The sequence below is a fragment of the Capra hircus genome, chromosome 5 (assembly GCF_001704415.2).
Source record: "Capra hircus breed San Clemente chromosome 5, ASM170441v1, whole genome shotgun sequence".
Taxonomy (NCBI): Eukaryota; Metazoa; Chordata; class Mammalia; order Artiodactyla; family Bovidae; genus Capra; species Capra hircus.
Genome location: NC_030812.1, coordinates 5,709,551 through 5,730,218, shown reverse-complemented (window position 1 = coordinate 5,730,218; position 20,668 = coordinate 5,709,551). Strand labels below are relative to the sequence as shown.

Here is a 20,668-nt window from a genome sequence, read left to right as displayed (position 1 = left end):
AAAATAAACAGCTGGAACCTAATCAAACTTGTAAGCTTTTGCACAGCAAAGGAAACCATAAACAAAGTGAAAAGACAACCTAGGGACTAGGGAAAATATTTGTGAACAATTCGACCAAAAAGGGCCTAGTTTCTAAAGTATGCAAACAGCTGATAACAACTCAGTAACAAAAAAACTGACCCAAACAAAAAATGAGAAGAAGATCTAAATAGACATTTCTCCAAAGAAGGCATACAGATGGCTAATAGACACTGAAAAAATTGTCAACATCACTAAGTATGAGAAATGCAAATCAAAACTACAGTGAGGTACCACCTCATGCTGGTCAGATTGACCATTGTTAAAGAAAAGTCTACAAATAAGAAATGCTGGAGAAAAGGGAACCCGCCTGCACTGTTGATGAGAATGTAAGTTGCTGTAGCCACTATGGAAAACAGTATGGAGGTTCCTCAGAAAACTAAAAACAGAATTGCCATATGATCCAGGGATGCTCCTCCTGGATATGTGTCTGGAGAAAACTCTAATTACATTTTACAACAGCCAAGACATGGAAGCAACCTAAACGTCCATCTACTGATGAAGGGGTAAAGAAGAGGTGGTATATATACACGATGAAACACTGCTTAGCTGTAAAAAAGAATGAAATAATGCCATTGCAGCATCATGGGTGGGCCTAAAGATTATCACGCTAAGTGAAGCAAGTCAGAAGGAGAAAGAAATACCATCTGATGCCACCTATATGTGAAATCTAAAACAGGACATGAACTTACTTACAAAGCAGAAACAGACTCACAGATACAGAAAACAAACTTACAGTCACTAAACCAGGAAAGGGAATGGGGGGACGGATAAATGAGGAGTTTGAGCTTAGCAGATACAAACTACTTTATATAAAATAGATAAACAGCCAAGTCCTACTGTATAGCAGAAGGAGGTATAGTCAACATCCCCCAATAAGCCATAACAGAAAAGAATATGTATGTGTGTGTGTGTGTATATATTTATATCTGAATGACTTTGCTGTACACCAGAAACTAAAACAACATTGTGATGATAATAAAAATTTTGCTTGTGGGCCAATAAATGATGTCACTTCTGTTTCCTTCTTTGATTCTTGGACCTGTGAATCTTGGCTATGCGAGAAGCAGCACCATATATTGGACGTTCATAGCACATAGAACTTTTGGGGGATCTTTGCCCAGACGTGCAAGGTATTGCTGCCGGGAGCCAGTGTGAGGAATCCCGCCCATGACAAGGTCATGAGGAAGGAAGCTGACATACGCAAGGCGTGCTCAGACTTCAGGGACCCCTCTGGAAATTCCTAAGCATGTACCCCAACAAAAATCTGCCGGCTTTTGTGCTCTGCTTTTCCACTCTTCTGACATTTTCTGGAAAAAGTCAATTCAGGGCTTTAGTCTTCTGCATTTGAAAGAGTGTTTCAATCCAAAAACCCTCTGATGGCTTTCTAGCCTGCCTGCAGGACTCGTACAGCTGCGCGTGTGATTGTTTGAGGCCTCCTGACCGCAGGAGGCACAGGAAGCTTAAAACATCCTAGGAATGTAGGGGCTTCCGAGGAGTCAAAACCTTCAGAATAGGACTGATTAAAGGTTTCATTTTTTGGGTCAATGCTTGCTGCCAAATTTTCATATCCTTTATTTTTAGATATAGTTGGTATATAGAAAAACAAGCAGTAGACCTGGTATTAGCAACATTAGATCTTTGAGTTAAGTACCTTCTTTGTTCTATCCCACTGCACCTTTGTTCTATAGAGATGTAACTTTAATGCTTTAAGGAGATGCAGATTAAAGAAAAACACTTCAGGGGAAACAAAATTAACATTCATTAAGGAAGAGAGCCAAAAAGTGTTAACAAGCCTCTTGGCCAGAAGATAATGTAAATCACCTGAGACCTTTTGTATACAAAATGATATACAGAAAGAATCTGGGTTGCGAACGCTACATAATTTTGTGTTATCCATTGATCTCCATGTTTTATCAAAAGTATAAAAGGCCTTCTGAACAATAAAGGAGGGGGCCAGGGGCCGGGGGCCAGTTTCTCGGGCCAGCTTCTCGAACTAGTCTCTCGGCCTGGTTTCTTGGGACTCTGGCTCCACCCGTGTCTTTTTCTCTCTTTCTTCTTCTCTCCCTTTCCTTCTCTCTGCTCTTTACTTTAAATTCAGGCTGAATCTCCACCTGGGGCGCGGAGGCTCGCCAGGTCTACTTACTTGCCCTGGCTGTTAAGACCCGCACGAAAGGGAGCTTAAGGCGAGGCACCCTTAGATATTCAAGCGGGCGCCGGTGGCCCAACGTAGATGGTGCAAATTCCTTGTCTGGAATTTTATTGGCCTTCTGCGTAAACCAAGCTATTCAGCCCTCTTCCTCCACTTAATCTTCCTACTACACTATAGTTTCCTAATCTAATCTTATATTAATAAATAAACAAGTCTTTCCACGCCAACGCCGTCCACCCTTCGAATTCCCTGGATCCACCGGGGCTGGACCCCGGCATATTGCCACCTGGCTGGTGTTCTGGATCAGTCTTGAAAAGGTCATGCCACTGTTCTATCAAACCAGCTGTTTTAGGATGATAGAGATTATAGTAAGACCAATGAATTCCTTGGGCCATTGCCACGCTTTTTTTTTTTTTTTTTTGGATCTGAAATGAGTTCCTTGATCAGCAGCAGTGCTTTATAGAATAGTAGGAGGAAGTAGATAAGGCATTCTGTAAGTCTGTGGATAGTAGTTTTGGCAGAAGCATTCTGTGCAGGAAAGGCAAATCTATACACAGAGTGAGTATCTATTTCAGCTAGAATAAAGCACTGCCCCTTCCATGATAGTGTGTTAATTGCTAAGTCTTGTCTGACTCTTTGTGGCCACATGGACTGTAGCCCTCTAGGCTCCGGCTCCTCTGTCCTTAGAATTCTCCAGGCAAGAATACTGGAGTGGGTTGCCATTCCCTTCTCCAGGGGATCTTCCTGACCCAGGGATCAAACCTGGGTCTCCCCCACTGCAGCCAGATTGTTTACCATCTGAGCCATCAGGGGAGACAGAAGTCCAGTGTAATCAACTTGTCACAGGTAGCTGGCTGATCACTCCAGGGAACAGTGTCATATTGGGGACTCAGTGTAGGTCTCTTGCAGGAGATTTGGCACTCAGCAGTGGCAGTAGCCAAATTTGTCTTGGTGAGTGGAGGGTCATGCTGCTGAGCCCATGCATAACCTTCATCCCTCCCACCGTGGCAACTTTGTGAGCCCATTGGACAGTGACAGGGTTGGCTGAAGAAAGATGCTGACTCGTATGCACAGGATGGTCATCCTGTATTTATATTTCAGTGCAGCCTTTTATACTTGCAAAAACAAGAAAATGATTTGGAACTCCAAGAAATGACTAGAAATCTACCTATTTCTTGGTTTTAATTTTGTTAATTGTTTTAAGAAAGAATTATTAGATTATTAGAGACTTCTGGATATATATAATTATTATAGGAGTTCATCTTGGAGGCTTTGTTAGTTAAAAAGCTCAAAGGAAAAGGCTTGTGAAGACATAATTCTAAGACTTTTAAAAATAAAAAATAAGTATAAAAATAATAGATATTCATTGTAAAAATGAAAAATTCAGAAGCACAAAGTTTTTTATATATTATGTTCTCTCATTAAATTGTCCTCTCCTAAATTGTTTCCATTTATATTCTATTCACAAAAGTGAGAACATCTGTTTTCCTACATTTGTGCCAACATTGGATGGTAGCATACTTTAGTTTTTGCCAGTGTAATAATGAAAAAGAATCTAATTTTATTTCCTCAATTATAAGTAGGTTTTGGCATCTTTTCCAATTTTGAACAGTTTCATATTTTTAACCTGGCTCTTGCTTTTCCTCTTCACTTGGAATGTTGTCGTTCATTTTTTTCTGAACTTTTACCGTTCTTCAAGGCCCATGTCAAAATCTGTTTCTCCGTTATTGATTTTTCCTGATAAGCTCAGCCTAAAATGATACCTCCATCCTTGTATACTTGATGTTTTAGTCTCCACTTATCACAGTTTTATACCAGAACTAATGTGTATGATTTTCTTCTTCCAGGATTTCCAAGTTTACAGGATGGCTAAACATTAATGGAAAGAGAAGTGTAAACCTGTCTTCTTTCACTATGGAGGCAAGTTTGGCAGATGGAGAACCTGACCGAATTTTGGTGAGTGATTCAAATACAGCATAATAAGGTACTACCATCTATCTTGGGAAGTGTTTGATTTAAGCCATCATTTTATTTTTAAAATGTGTTTAAAACGAACTTCCAAAAAGTCGATATAAAAATTATAGGTAGTTTAAAGCTTGTTGAAGCATACCCCAGTTTTCTGCCACTTCCACCCTATCCTGCCTCTTTTTCCTTGCTTCCCTGGCCATATATTGATATAATAGTTTGTGTTCGTGTTTTCCTCAAGAAACTTTGTCTATTGAAATCAAGAGGTTATTCACAATTGAAAAAATCAAATGTCTGTAAATCTTAAATTGTGCAGCTGGGGACAGAATGAAAGAATTAAGATATAATTATTAATATATGTTGCCATACATACTCTTTCTATAGAAGTGTGAAGATTTAATAAGTATTGCTGCCTGTGATTGAATTGTATTCTGAAATTAAAACACTTAGGTATGGGTGGTGGTTATAAGTGTACCTTCTCTAGTAATTAAAAAAGTAAAAATTAACCAGTGGGGTAAATTAAATGATGCTTTGTCATGCATAGAAACATTTTGCCCAAGGATCATTTCATTTTCATTTTTCCTGTTTCAGTTTTAAAGATGCCATTAAATACTAATTTATAGACTCTTTATTAGAAATGTTTGTACTACCTAAATTAAAGGTGCCAGTGGGTAAAATGTCGCCAGCTGATAGCTGTGTGGCTTGTTAGGTGGTAGATTCTCTGACAGAGTTACAATATTGGAATGATGCAGAGGCCAGCTTTTCTTTCATGCTACTGTGAGGTTGAAAGTCACTACTAGATTGAGACGTTTGTGACTTTTAATTCGGTGAGTGTTCTTTGTTCAGGCTCTAATGTAGGGTCAGTAATGATTGACAGCAAAATGAAGTTCTGCTTGCTTGTGTTAACGTGGTCCCGCCCTTTCCTGAATTTCTGGTTCAAACTTGTTTCTTTAATGGTCAAAAAAAGTTAAACTTTAAAATGATAGCTTGTCAATAGAGAATAAAATGGACATGGACGGAACTTGGTTTATGAAGAAGATTATCGTAACGACGATTTTAAATGGAAAACTGATGGTAGGTTATTTTGTTTTCACTATGTCTTCCAAAAAAAAAAAAAAAGATGAAAGCCTTTCTTGGAGCATACTATTTACTTTACCATAAATATTTTCTTATTTAAAGCTAATGGACTTCCTGAAGGTTCATTTTTGGCTAAAATCTTTTAAATCTTTTGGTTATGATATTAATATCAGTAATAGCAATTGCTGTTTTCTGAGTATACACTTTTTCAGACTGTCTTTGCAACAGATATTTGCTTATCCTCACTTTTAAAGACAGGGAAATAGGCTCAGGGAAGTTAATTATCTTCTCTAAAAGCTACAGCTTAAATGATGCAACTGAGGTCTATCTCTGAACACTTTCCTTTGCCACTAACATGTTGATTACATCATACCTGTCTTTCTGGATAGAATTGCTTAAAATTTATTGTTATCTTTTTAAACTTAGTACCTAAGTAGATAGTATTAAATTCTATACCGGAATGTCTGCACTGTACTGCTGAAGTTTTATTTGTTTTTTATTATTAATTCTATTGATATTGAGAGGTTAGAGCAAGTTCCTTAAAACACAATGAGATCAATTTTCTTCTTGCACTTCATTGTTTCTTCAGTGAAATATTCTCGCTTATTTTAGAAACAGTAATACCACTGATTTCAATGTGAACTGCTGAAATTTTCTCTATTCGAAACTAATCTTGAGGTCCACCTTTGAGTTATCTATTAATGAAATATCACCTTTGAACTGCATGGCCTAAGCTAGTTAGTTTAGATCCAAGAGAGGTGGATGAGAACATGGGCTTTGTAGATATTTGGTTGTGTTTTAAAATCTGAGCTTTGTCACTTAGTTACATTCTCAGCGTTTCCAATTTTCCTTGCGTTTTAAATAAAGATTAGTAGTAATACTACTTAATATTTACTTGAGTTTTAATTGAGATAATATATCTATAAAATTCCTTTTTACACATCTGTGCACATTATAAATACCCAGTAAATAAAAGCTAGTATGGTTATTGTTAATATAACTATTAGTATTCAGCATTTTCTCCAAAAATATAAATAATTAGAGGCAGAAGAGGCAACAAAATACATTTTTAAAAGTCCTGCACTGTTGAGTAATTTTGGATTTGCACTTTCTCTGAATCTCATTTTTACTATTTAAAATATTGAGGCAAATGAAAAATACATAAACAAGAATACTCATCCTGCCTACTTGACAGGGACAGTATGATCTAGTGAAACCAGAAAGTTCTTTGAAAATATAAACCAACATGTCAGTATGTGGTGGCAGTGTTGTATAAAACCTAATTGTGTGCACTAGTTTTTAAGATAGTATTGTAGTATTAGTTAGCTTCTTTTGAGTGCAGTCTTATACAAAGTGCTGTGGCCAGTGAAGGGGATGTTAAGAGATATAAAATGTAGTCTGTCTGAATTATGTTTATTTTAAGAAAACCAGATAGAGGGATGGATAGATAAGGCAGTAATGAGCATTTACTAAGTGTCAGATGAGGGACGTAAGGCATAGTTACACAAGTTGTGAAAAGGTTTCTTAAGAGAACACACATGAATAGGGTATAGGGGTCACGGGATTGAAAATGAGCAAGGAGAACATTCTAGAAAGGGAGGATGGCAAGAGACAAGGTGAAAGGCGGAATTAATTGCACAGGGTTTATTCAGGGGGAAACACATAGAAAAATTGGAAGGTAGTATTGTTTATTCCTTGGAAGGAAAGTTATGACCGACCTCGACAGCATATTAAAAAGCAGAGACATTACTTTGCCAACAAAGGTCCGTCTAGTCAAGGCTATGGTTTTTCCTGTGGTCATGTATGGATGTGAGAGTTGGACTGTGAAGAAAGCTGAGCACCGAAGAATTGATGCTTTTGAACTGTGGTGTTGGAGAAGACTCTTGAGAGTCCCTTGGACTGCAAGGAGATCCATCCAGTCTATTCTAAAGAGATCAGTCCTGGGTGTTCATTGGAAGGAATGATGTTGAAGCTGAAACTCCAATATTTTGTTCACCTGATGTGAAGAGCTGACTCATTTGAAAAGACCCTGATGCTGGGAAAGATTGAGGGCAGGAGGAGAAGGGAACGACAGAGGATGAGATGTTTGGATGGCGTCACTGACTCAATAGACATGGGTTTGGGTAAACTCTGGCAGTTGGTGATGGACAGAGAGGCCTGGCGTGCTGCAGTCCATGGGGTCGCAGCAAGACTGAGCGACTGAACTGAACTGAATGTTGTTTATAAGACTAATGATCAGTGTGGCAGATAGAGACCAAACTTATGGAAGTCTTTGAGTGCCAAACCAGGGATTCTGAACTTGATTCTGTAGGCAGTGGTGTGTCACTGAATAGTTTTATGAAGGTGGACAGGATGAATCTGGAAGCAGGATTTGAGACGATTTAGAAGAGTGAGAGATACAGATGCTGATTGAGACTACTTGTAGTCTTGGAGGTGGTGAAAGCTGGGATTCAGTTGACTTTAGTGTCCACTTGTTCAGTTTTCTTGTCCTACATGAGATTATGCTTTCTATTTTTAAAAAATTCACTTGCTTATTTGTTGTTTATAGTTCCGTTTTTGTGGTAGTGTTGTATGTCTTAGGTAGTAAATACTAAAAAATACGAATTCAATCTTTATACTCAGGATACTTCAGAACACGTTTACATTTAATATATGTATTAAAATATTTTGTAAAAGTGCAGAACTCATAACACTTTGGAAATTAACCACTGAGAAATTCTTTAAGTGCAGGGGTCAAATATTTATGAATAGATTGAGGTAAACCAAATAAGTGAAGTATATTAAAAAAATTGTTTAAATTAAGGAAAGTCCTGTCTTTTGAATATCTTGTATGCTATGCTATTACCAGAGGAAACTAAGTTATAAAGTCTATTAAAGGTTGAGATATTTTGTTGTATTAAAAATCGATTATATAAATGACTTTTTAGAAGAGAATAAAAATTTAAAACCGTGTAGAAATCTTTGTAGTATTATTAGGAACTCTCAGTTGAGAAACTCCTAAGATTCTAATTTAAATTGGACACTTTGAGTCATATGCTTTCTGAAGTGGAAAGAACGGCGAGGATGATTTAGCTCAGTAATTCTTAGAATGTAGTAAATGAATAAGTATCTTCTTGAGGGGCCTGCAGATGACCCAGCTTCCTGAAACTTAGAGTTTTATATTTACTAGATGAATTTTTACTGATTACTATGATTTAGTGCTCATAAAGTAAAATTGGTATTTTATTACCATTTACTGAGCGCTTTAAATCACATTCTAAGAAGTACGGCTTCTATATATATGTAACATTTGATGACAACATACAGCTTGGCATGTATGTATACAGGTATATGGCATGTAAATGAATTAAACTGCCTATTTTTGTATTATTTTTGATCAGGTCACAGATTTTAAAGGTGGTTGTTTTTATTCTCTTGTTTAAATATAGTTGACTCTTGAATGTTTGGAGATGGGTTGGGGTAGAGCTTCTGACACTTGGTACGGAACCATGGTTCTTTGGTATCTGCGATTCAACAAACCACGGATTTGTAGCACTGAAGTATTTCCTGTTGAAAAATGTCTGCCTGTAAGTGGAACTGTGTAGTTCACACCTACGTGTTCAAGGGTCAACCGTACCATTAATTTGTTTCTTCACTACCATTATTGATTTAGTATCTTGTATGTTTTTGTTTGGGGGCTTCCCTGGCATCTCAGATGGTAAAGAATCTGTCTGCCATGAGGGAGGCCTGGGTTTGATCCCTGGATTGGAAAGATCTCCTGGATTTAAAAGGACAGTATTTTTGGTGCACAGTGTCTCAATAACTGACCTTTAAGACAGTTATGCGTTCAAGTCTAATGATAAATTATCTATATGTCAATTAATGCTCATAAAGTATTCTTGTACAATGGCACTTGGTTGTTATTAGATCCCCCTTCTCAGCCCTAAGTGGAAATGGAGGGAGAAAGGCTGTGAAGTTTCTTATCTATAATAAATGGGTCACCAAATTTGGTACATATGCTCATCTAACATTTGAATACCCTTTGAAACCTCCCTGCTAAGTGCTTGGCTAATGCTTATATACTTCAGGATTGCCTCAGAGAGGCCTTTTCTTCTCAACTTTAACAAAGATTATGCTATCCGCAGAGCCTTTTGCAAACCTCTGCGTCCTGTGGCTAGTTTTCCCCCTTAGTCTTTGTGGGAAACTTAGAGATCGTTTAGTCTAATAGTCTGTCTAATGTAAGAATTCTGTCCACAGTACCCCCTGACTGAGGTCGTCCAGCCTCGGCATGAACTCACGTAGTTATGGGAAGCTCCGCTTCTCAGAAGGCAGCTCAGCTCCTGTGCTGGTTCCCTTGCTGCCACAGGTTGCCACAAATGTAGTCTGAAAGTAGCAGTAGCTGATTATCTTGGCGCTCTGGATATTAGAAGCCTAAAAACAAGATGCTGTGTTCATGCTGGAGGCTCTGAGGGGACTGTCCGTTTCTGTTTGTGGACACCTGGAGGAAGCAGTCTTCCGTTGACTCGTGGCTTCCTCCCCCCGTCCAGCCTCTGGCCTTCGTTGTCACGCCTCCTGCTACACTCTCCTTCTTGTCAGGACCCTTGGAATTACTTTGGGTCCACTCAGGTAATTCAGAATAATTGCTCTCTCTCAAGATTTTTGACTTAATCACATCTGCAGAGTCCTTTGCCTCATATGATTAACATTCACAGATCCTAAGGCTTCTAAACATTCACAGATTCTAATATCTTTTTTTTTGTTGTTGCCTTTTTTTTTTGGCAGCTGAGCTTGTGGGATTTTAGTTTCCTGACCAGGGATCGAGCCCTTGGCAGTGTGAGCCCGCAGTCCTAACCACTGGATTGCCAGGGAATTCCTGGGATGTGGACCTTTTGGGGAGACCATTATTCTACGCACCATCGTCATAGTACTAACCTCTGGTGCATCCCAGCCTAGTGAAGTGGGCCCTATTGCCAAATAATCCAAAATCAGGTAGTCGGGTGGGGCATCTCACCTAAGGAATTGCCAGTTAGATTAAGCTCCTAAATTAGGTGAATTCTTGGGTGGCAGAGATCTTCTTATGTAAAATAATGAAATAACTAGACATTTTAGTCACCAATTTATTGCCTACATACTCCTTGTCTTTTACTTTAAAATAGCTTCATCTTCCTAATAACCGTTTGCTGACTATAACCGTTTAATCACACATACAAGAATGATAATAGAGACCTTCCTTGCAGCCTTTATTGTGTGAAGTTTTGAATGCGTGTGTGTGTGTATTTGGCTGTGCTGGGTCTCCCTTGCCGCATGAGGGCTTTCTCCATTCCTGGAGACGGGGGCTGCTCTCGGGCTGCGGTGTGAGCTTCTCATCGCGGTGGCTTCTCTCGTTGCAGAGGATGGGCTCTAGGGCGCGTGGGCTTCCGTAACTGTGTCTGTGGGCTTAGCTGCCCCATGGCATGTGGGATCTTCTTGGACCATGTGCCCTACACCGGCAGGCGGAGTCCTTGCCGCTGGGCCAGTAGGGAGTGCCCTCAAGCGTGTTTAAAAAATAAGGTGAACTAGTGTAATGAACCCTAATGTACCCATCACTCATCTTCAGCATTATTAGTTCAGATCAGTCTTGTTCATGTATACTCCTGCCTTCCCACCTCATATTTTTTTTGAGAAAATCCCATATGCATCATTTTATTCATAAGTATTTCAGTATAATCTCTAAAATATAAAGACTTTGCTTTAAAACTTTAACCATAAATACCATTCTTACTCTAAAAAAAAGAGTAATTCTTTAATATCAAATATTTAGTTATTGCTTAAATTTAGTTTTATTCTTTGTATTGGGCTTGGTTGATAAGTCACTTTGTCTTTTTAAATCTTTTCAGTTTCTCCTGCATCTGTTCTTGATTTTTCCTTTTCAGTTTTAATTTTTATTTTCAATTTACTGAAGAAATAAGGTAGTCGTCCTGTAGGTTTCCTACAATCTGGATTTTCCCCCATGGTCATTATTTAATGTGTTCTTCAGTTACTTATATTTCTTGCAAATTGGTAGGTGGATAGTTTAACCTGAGGCTTGCTCAGATTCAGGTTGTTTTTTTTTGACAAGAATAATTCATTGATGGTGTTGTGTATTACTATCAGGAGGCATATAATCCATTTTCATTTGCCTAATATGTAAATACATTTAATCTTTTTTGACTATAAAAGTAATACATGCCAATGTGGCATATTTAAGCAGTATTTAAGAAAAATATAATAAAATTTATTTTCTAGAGGTAACCTCTGTTATTATTTTGGAGGCCTCTTTCCTAAGTGTATTCATGTGTATATCTTATGCATGAGATTTTATAAGTGGGGTCATAGCATATAAATTTATGTATCAGTACTTCAAAAAAATTTTATGGCCATTGATGATCATCACTTAGATCTGTTACTTCAATAGGAGCATAAATTAATAGCAGTACTTAAATACACTTAAATATTTATAATGTTTGAACTGCCCAAGTGGGAAAATATTACTCAGTATTTTCTATTGTTTGAGTGCTTAGATTCTTAGTATGTCTTCCTTTTTTTTTTTTTTTTAACTTTTAAAAGTTATTCTTAATTCTCTTATAAGTTGAATAATGTAAACATTTTCCAGGTATATGATGGGACTCTAATAAGTTTGGGGAGCTAAATTAGAGAAAGGGTTAACTTTGAAAAAGTAGAAGAAATAACCAGTGTTTTATACAGTACTTCAGCAGAAATTCCAAGTCAGAAATCTTTTGTATTACCATTATGTTTGGAGATTTTCTCAGCATGCTCTCAGGACTGTGGAGCTCAAGATCTTTTCAGAGGGTCTGTGAGGGCTGAATTATTTCTGTAGTAATTACCTGGTACTTGATGTTATCTGCTTTGTTTCTCGTTCTCGTGAACGTCTAGTGCACTTTTTACCCAAGACTGCCTGAAGTGTGATGTCATTCCTCTGCTGGCTAATGGAGTGTATGCTTGTGTATTCTTGTGTTTCCAAATTTTCTTAATTTTTTTCCTAAGCAGTGGTTTTTTAATTTAAATAAGCTTCATTTTTTTAAATAAGAGTTTTAGGCTTACAGAAAAATTGTGAACATAAAGAATTCCATATAGCTTGTACTCAGTTTCCTTCCTCTATTATTAACATACTAGTATGGTACATTTGATACAGTTAATGAATCCATCCTGATACATTGTTACCTGAGGTCCATATTTTGCTCTTTGTTTCAGATGTCCTTAGTTTTTACCTAATATTCTTTTTCTATGTGTATGAATCCCATCAGGTAGCACTTTACATTTAGTCATCACATCTCCATAAGGTCCTCTTAGCAGTTAAAATTTCTTAGACTTTAGTTGTTTTCTGTAATCTTGACATTTTTGAGGAGTGTTAGTCAGATATTTTGCAGTGTCACTCAACTGGGATTTGTCTGATGCTTTTTTGATGATTAGATTGGGTTTTAGGGAGGAGACTACAGAGGTAAAATGCCATTTCATCACATGATTATGGAAAAGTATGTATACTGTCAACTTGACTTATCACTGTGACTTGCCCATGATCAGCTAGCAAAGATAGTGAATTTCTCACTTTTAATTTCTAATTCAGCAAATATGAATAGGTATAATCCATATAAACAGCAACTCTTTGGAGTCTTTGGCAATTTCTAGGAGTACAGAGGGATCTGGAAATACTAAAGTTTGTTAACAGAGTTTTAGAACCAGAAGTTAATTTGCAATAATGTCTGAACATACAGGTAGCAATGTTTTAGGATAAAGTTTTTGGAATAGGCTAGGTCTGAAGAAAAAACTTGGAAGTTGTCTGAGTAAAGATAGCAAATGAGCCTTGAGTATGATTGGAACCTGCAGTAAGAGAGCAGATAGGAAGAAAAGAACAGAGAACAGATAGCTGAGGACTGAGATCGGTGAAGCTCACGCGTTTTATTGAGTGGAAGGACAGAATGGAGGTGGGAAATTAGGAGAAAGGAAGCCAGAACAGTGGAGTGTTTTAGAAACTAAAGGAAGAGAGGGCTTGTGTGGTGGAAAGGCTGATATAATTAAGTATATGCAAGGAGTTTAAGAATTGGGAAAAAGTCCCAAAACATGCCGGAGAAGACTTGACAGGTTGGTAGATTGACTGTAATTTCCTGAAGTCTTGGAAAAATTTTAGAAAGGTTTAGTTTCAGTGTAAACATACTATTGATCTTTTTTTTTTTTGTCACTTTTTAAATGATTAATGAAGCACTTAATTCCTTCTATAAACTGTGAGTGCTCTCCAGATTCAGATTCAGGTATACAAAGTTAAATCACTCCTGAGAAAATTTGTCTTCTTTTTAGATCTTGCCATGTTCAGAAGTTGCTGAAGTTCAAGAGACAGTGAGTAATACATGGTGCCATGTTCAAAATGTTAACATTTTTGTATTTCTTTAGGGTTTCAAGTTAATTCTTAAAATACATTTTCTACTATGTTTAATCTTAGATGATTCTGTTAGTACAAAAAGTAGCTAATGTAAATTGAAAAGCTTACTTTAAAAATTGCATTTTCATTTGGCCAATATGTTAATACATTTAATCTTTTTTATTATAAAAATAATATATAACAATGTGGCATAATTAAACAATAATGAAAAATATAGTAAATAAAATTTATTTTCTAGAGATAACCACTGTTATTATTTTGGTGGCCTCTTTCTTAAGTGCTCAGCTCTCAGGGCTTCTCCAATAGCTCAGTTGATAGATAATCCACCTGCAATGCAGGAGACCCTGGTGGGATCCCTGCGTTGGTAAGATCCACTGGAGAAAGGATAGGCTGCACACTCCAGTATTCTTGGGCTTCGCTTGTGACTCAGCTGGTAAAGAATCTGGCTGCAGTCGGGAGACCTAGGTTTGATTCCTGGATTAGGAGGATCCCCTGGAGAAGGGAAGGATACCTCCTCCAGTATCCTGGCGTGGAGAATTCCATGGACTGTATTGTCCATGGGGTTGCAAAAGTCAGACACAGCTGAGCGACTTTCACTTAAGTGTATTCACGTGTATATCTTACACATGAAATTTTATAAAAGTGGGGTCATAGCATACAAATTTCTGTATCAGTACTTTAAGAAAAATTTATTTTAACCAAAGTATAGTTGATTTACAGTGTTGTGTTAATTTCTGCTGTACAACAAAGTGATTCATATAACCTACTTTTAAAAGCCAATATGTAATGGATTTTTTTCAGTCCCTGAAAAAATAAAACCAAACTATAATGACTATATAGTATTTTATTATATGAATATATTATTAGTTATTTAATTCCATGTTTAAGTATATCATTTACTATAAATGATGTGATAAATATCTTTGAACACATGTTTTTAAACATTTTGAATGATCATCTTAGTATACATTCCTAGTAGTGAAATTGCTGTATCAAAAATGCAACTGCCTGCCAGATTGGATCATATTCTTTAACAGTGATAAACTCTAGTCACAGAAAAAAATTCCCTTAGAATTTCTCCTGTGAAACTCAGGAATAAAATGTGGACATGTATGTTTTGCCAATGATTGTAGGAATATGAAAAAATTTATTTAAGTGTAATGAGTCCTGTTTATAGGACAAAAAGATTTCAGCTGCATAGTATACTCCTCACTAAAGTGGCTTACTCTAAGGAAGCCGAAGATAACGCTAAGGAGAGCAGTCTCAAGATGCTTTATATAACCCTTGTTTAGAATCGTGGCTTCTGGGAGCCCACTGAAGCAGGATCGCTTCTGAGTACAACTTGATCAGCAGGACTGGGGAAAGAGGTGCCATCTGCTTGCGAGTCTGCTTTGAACTCTGCTCATATCGGTGGTGGATAAGCCATTTGGACTTTCTCTTGAGCTCGACAGATGTTTTGCTGTCTGTTGATTCGTCGCTCAGCCACGCTTGATGCTGTTGCCGCCCGCGCACTGCTGCCTGCCAGGCCCCTCTGTCCAGGTTGTTAGGACCGAGGGGTCTCTCAGAATGGAGGGCGTGATTATGAATTTCTGCTTCTCCCTTTATGTTTCTTAAAGATCACAGGCTTTATGCTAAATTATGGATGACGTGGCAAATACTTAGAAATACATCAAAAGAAAATCGCATTCTTTGCATTATGCTCTTTTCCTGAAATTTTTAACCTAAAATCAGTAAAGGTTTAGATAATGGGTATATTTCATTCTTTAAAGTACTGTTAGCATTTACTATGCATACAATATACTAATGAATTCTAAGTTAAGAAATTCCAGGCATTTTACTCTTTTATCATTTGTCAGCTCATGCTTTCTGCCGAAGTAGAGAATTTATTTAAATGATAAAAAAGTCGAGATGACAACTGTGTGCACATTGCTCAGAGGGTGATGGTAAACATGCTGAGTTGCCCAGAGGACCTTGTTCTATCACACCTTAGTGGTCTTTTTCTGAAGAAGCTGAGAAGTTGTTCCTGGATGTTTTGAAATTTTAGTAGTATTTTGGTTCTCTTAACAAAAGCCAAGAAGAGTGGCTAGCTTTTAATTTTTTTTTAATATAAGTTTGTTTATTTTAATTGGAAGCTAATTACATTATGATACTGTATTGGTTTTGCCATACATCAACATGAATCCTCCACGGGTGTACATGTGTTCCCCATCCTGAACCCCTCTCCCACCTCCCTCCCCGTACCATCCCTCTGGGTCATCCCAGTGCACCAGCCCCAAGCATCCTGTATCATGCATTGAACCTGGACTGGCGATTTGTTTCATATATGATATTATACATGTTTCAATACCATTCTCCCAAATCATCCCACCCTCTCCCTCTCCCACAGAGTCCAAAAGACTGTTCTATACATCTGTGTCTCTTTTGCTGTCTTGCATATAGGGTCATCGTTACCACCTTTCTAAATTCCATATATATGCGTTAGTATACTATATTGGTGTTTTTCTTTCTGGCTTACTTCACTCTGTATAATAGGCTCCAGTTTCACCCACCTCATTGGAACTGATTCAAATGTATTCTTTTTAATGGCTGAGTAATACTCCATTGTGTATATGTACCACAGCTTTCTTATCCGTTCATCTGCTGATGGACATCTAGGTTGCTTCCCTGGCTATTATAAACAGTGCTGCGATGAACATTGGGGTACATGTGTCTCTTTCAGTTCTGGTTTCCTTGGTGTGTATGCCCAGCAGTGGGATTGCTGGGTCATAAGGCAGTTCTATATCCAGTTTTTTAAGGAATCTCCACACTGTTCTCCATAGTGGCTCTACTAGTTTCTACTAGTTTGCATTCCCACCAGCAGTGTAAGAGGGTTCCCTTTTCTCCGCACCCTCTCCAGCATTTATTGCTTGTTGACTTTTGGATAGCAGCCATTCTGACTGGCGTGAAATGGTACTTCATTGTGGTTTTGATTTGCATTTCTCTGATAATGAGTGATGCTGAGCATCTTTTCATGTGTTTGTTAGCCATCTGTAAAAGGTACTTGTACAGAGCATTTCAACATCAGTATTTCCATATTGTCTTTATTTGTGTGTTACACAACATGGAACTGCACAAATTAAGCCCAAGTCCTAAAAGCAGTAAGAATAAGAAGTGTAGTGTGTAGGTCAGTGGTGTGCAGAAGTCTTCAGTTATGTCAGTTACTTGGTTAAATTAATATGTAATCTTTAGTAATATCTCGTTTCCCAGTTAGCGTCACTTGCAAATAATTCTGAGAGATGATTTTGCTTGCGTCTCAGTTTAGTGCCTTTTTATCTACATCACATCCTTCTGGGAAAGGTTTCTGAAGTGACCTTATTTTCCTTGTGTCTTCTGCTTCTGTTTGTAATGTTTCAGAGTAACTCTTGGTCCTGTTGTTGTTCCATTATATGTTTTCTGTGCCTGCTTCTGGAGCATTTTTTCATCTCCTGTGATGAAGCCATTCAGATCGTATACGCTAACTCTCACACGTACGATGATTTATACTATCTCCTTACCAGCCTAAACCATTCGCTGTACGTGTACATGTTCATGCAGGTCTGCATGTCCAGCTGCCTACTTGATATTTTGACTTGGATGTCTGACAGACATTTTAAACTTAACCTGTTCCAAACTGAGAGGCAGTTGGCCCTCCATATAAAACTGAGAGTTCTGCATCCATGGATCCAGCCATCTGCAGATGGAAAATATTTGGGGAAAAAAATTCCATAAAGTCCCAAAAAGTAAAACTTGAAGTTGCCGCATGCTGCTGCTGCTGCTGCTAAGTCGCTTCAGTCGTGTCTGACTCTGTGTGACCCCAGAGATGGCAGCCCACCAGGCTCCCCCATCCCTGGGATTCTCCAGGCAAGAACACTGGAGTGGGTTGCCACTTCCTTCTCCAATGCATGAAAGTGAAAAGGGAAAGTGAAGTTGCTCAGTCCTGGCCGACTCCTAGTGACCCCATGGCCTGCAGCCCAGCAGGCTCCTCCATCCATGGGATTTGTAGTGTTTTCATTGTATTTACTACTATTTACTTAGTATTAACTTTACATTGGATATTATAAGTAATCTAGAGGTGATATAAAGTGTATAGGAGGATGTACATGGGTTATGTGCAAATATTGCACCATTTTAAATAAGGGACTTGAGCATCCGCAGATTTTGGTATTGCTCTGGGGTGGGGGTGGGGGATGTCTTAGAACCAGTTCTCTCTGGATACCAAGGGATGATTGTAGTTACATTTCTCCCTGTAAATGAGCTTGTCTTACTGTCTTTTCCATCTCAGATGACGGCAGTTCCATCCTTCCAGGTGCTCAAAGTCCAACACTTGACTTCATTTTGATTCCTTTTTTCTTTTACCTCATACTTGGCCTATTTGGAAATTCTGTTGACCTCACCTTCAAAATATATTTAGAATTTAGCCACTTGTTGCCCCTCTTACTGCTCCCATCTTGGTCCAAGTTTCCATCATGTCTCCTCTATAATATTGCTGTAACTTCTGAACTGATAATACCCTCATCCCTCTGATCTATTTTCAATACAGCTGCTGGAGTAGTCCTATTATAACGTTCCCATATATGTTACTCCTTTTCTCAGGACCATCCAGTGGCTTCCCAACTCAGCCAGAATAAAACAGAAGTCTTGGCCAGGTCCCATAGAGTCCTGCAGCTGTTCACCTCATTGACTTCATCCACCGCTGTCCAACTTGAATTGTACCCCAGTCCTCTGGCCTTCTCTCTGTTCTCCAGACTTGCTCCCATCCAAGTCCTCTACTCTAATCTCGATCTTCCTGCTCCCTGGAATACTCTCCCCCTTTATGTCCTGATGGGAAGTTCCCTCATTTTATTCAGTCAACTTTGTAGTGACGCTTCCTTAGGCCACCCTATCTAAAACTTCAGCTCCATCTTCCCTAACATTTTATATGTCTTCATTTTCTGCTTATTTTTCCTTAGTGTTTATGCTGTATAATATACAACAAAATGTTACTTGGTTATCATGCTTCTGTTTATCTTTCCCACTAGATGTAGCTGCCACAAGGGCAGAATTGTGCTGTCCACTGCTCTGTTCCTCGGCGCCTAAAGTGACGCCTGTCTGTATAGTAGGCACTGAATGGCTATTTGGATGGGTGGGTCCATGGATAGATGATAGATCGATGATAAGAGTGGATAGTGTTTACTTTGCTTATTCTCCAGTGCCTCAGTCTGGAAAAAAATACTGGGTTAATCCAGTAGAACCAGGTTTATATGACACAGATATGCCTGAGCAAATACTGCAGAAAACATAGTTTGAAATAAGTTGTTTAGAAGTTGCTTATATGCTAAGGGTTTTTTCCTGCTAGTAAACATGCAAGGCGTATAGCTGTGCACATGACATAGTGCTTTTAATCAACATAATTTAAGAATTATATGCAGCTGTACAATGAAATTGAACTTAACCTTTATCCTAAATAGAAGACCAGCTTGAGAACGTCAAATGTGACTGGCCCTGTGAAATTAAATACTCTTGGCTACATATATATGGTTAGAACCGTTGCTTTCCTTTAGGAAGTTACTGGTCAGTCTAGGGAAGCTGATACTTATTTGTATCAATACAGGAAGATTTTCCCAAAGATGCCTATGAAGCATTTGTAAAGTATGCCATAGTTGTCTCTGTCAGTTTCCTAACCTCCTTCAATTTTCCAGTATTGTCTTAGTTATTTATTGATATATAACAAATCATTTCCAAGTAAAGTGGTAGAAAACAAGCATTTAATACCTTACAGTTTCTGTGAGTAAGGAATCTGAGAGCATCTGGCTGTCTCTAGTTCACAGCCTTTTGTATGGTCGAGGGACTGGGGAAGGAGCTACTGCTGAGGGTGTCAGGGGAGATGGAAGAGCCACCTCCAGGCTCACTGAAGGCTGGTCAGGACCTCAATTCCTTTCCTTTTTGGGCTTTTCTGCACGATCGCCTCATGACTCAGTGGCTGGTTTTCCCCAAGATGATCTGTCTGGGGGCAGAGCGAGAGTAGGGAAAGAGACCCCAAACAAAACGGAAGTCATAGTCTTGTTAACAGTCTAATTTTGGAAATGACATTTTCACTTCTGCCGTATTCTTATTATTAGAAGCAACTCAGCACATCCAGTATATGCTCAAAGAGAAGGAATTATACACCAAAAAGTGGGGATCACTGTGGTCATTTTAGAAGTTGCCTGCCACAAACGTTTTAATCTCTTTCCACATGCTTGCTAGCTATACTAACATGGCCATTTCAGTAATAAGGATTTGAGCACAATTACTTCATTGTCCCTAAAACTGTATTTTTTTTTTAAGTTTTATCAGTGAAACTGAAATGCGTTTATAGAAGAATGAGCTTAAATGGGCAGCTACCGAAAAATAAATAAAGCACATGCCTTTAGAGGAATTAGAACATAATTTTATGCATTGTGAAATAACCTTCACTTAGGAAAGTAACAGGGCCAAGCTTATTTTCCCTCTGGGAGACAACACAAACTCCAAGCAAACAACGGCAGCTTTTTTGGAGGGTGAATGCAAAACCAGTTAAGTAAGACTCCCCATTTCCTTTAAATAAGACCAAACAATAACGTCATCAGTGGGAATTATCTGGTTTTGTTGTTGCTTTAGTTCTGATACAGATCCATGCTTGGTATTTGAAATGAAGGGAAGAGAACTAAGGGCTCTTTCCTGCCAGGGGAGACCAAAACACTTGTCTGTAGGTGATGTTTAATGTCATATTGTTTATTTAGTTACTAGATAGATAGTCAGCAGTCTTTTTCGTGTTTCTTTTGATTGATTGCAAGTTAATCGTTCAAGAATTTGATCTTCTATCTTCCTGGAGACTAGTAGCTCTAGATGCTATGCTTGATACTAGTGGGTCCTAGGAAAGTTTTGTCTAACTTAATTTTATTGTTCTCTTTGGTTTTTGCCGCTTTGTTGATGTCTCTATGAAAGCTCTTTGCACAGTGCTTGACTTAAGTGCTCAGTAAACTCCT

At 38.2% G+C, this 20,668-nt stretch overlaps 1 protein-coding gene across 4 annotated transcripts in view; it reads left to right on the top strand.

Moving 5' to 3' along the window:
• OSBPL8 (oxysterol binding protein like 8) overlaps positions 1-20,668 on the top strand; it is a 166,558-nt gene that overhangs the window by 61,316 nt on the left and 84,574 nt on the right. The window contains exons 1-2 of one of the 4 annotated variants that reach the window (XM_018047582.1): positions 4,122-4,186; positions 13,583-13,621. Coding sequence is in view for 1 of the 4 variants with exons in the window: in XM_018047580.1 (XP_017903069.1) it covers positions 4,145-4,186 (42 nt within the window). In the remaining 3 variants the exon portion in view is untranslated. Of the gene's footprint in view, positions 1-4,076; positions 4,187-13,582; positions 13,622-20,668 lie in introns of those variants that run through there. The other 3 variants (XM_018047580.1, XM_018047583.1, XM_018047581.1) reach the window with 3 other exon arrangements.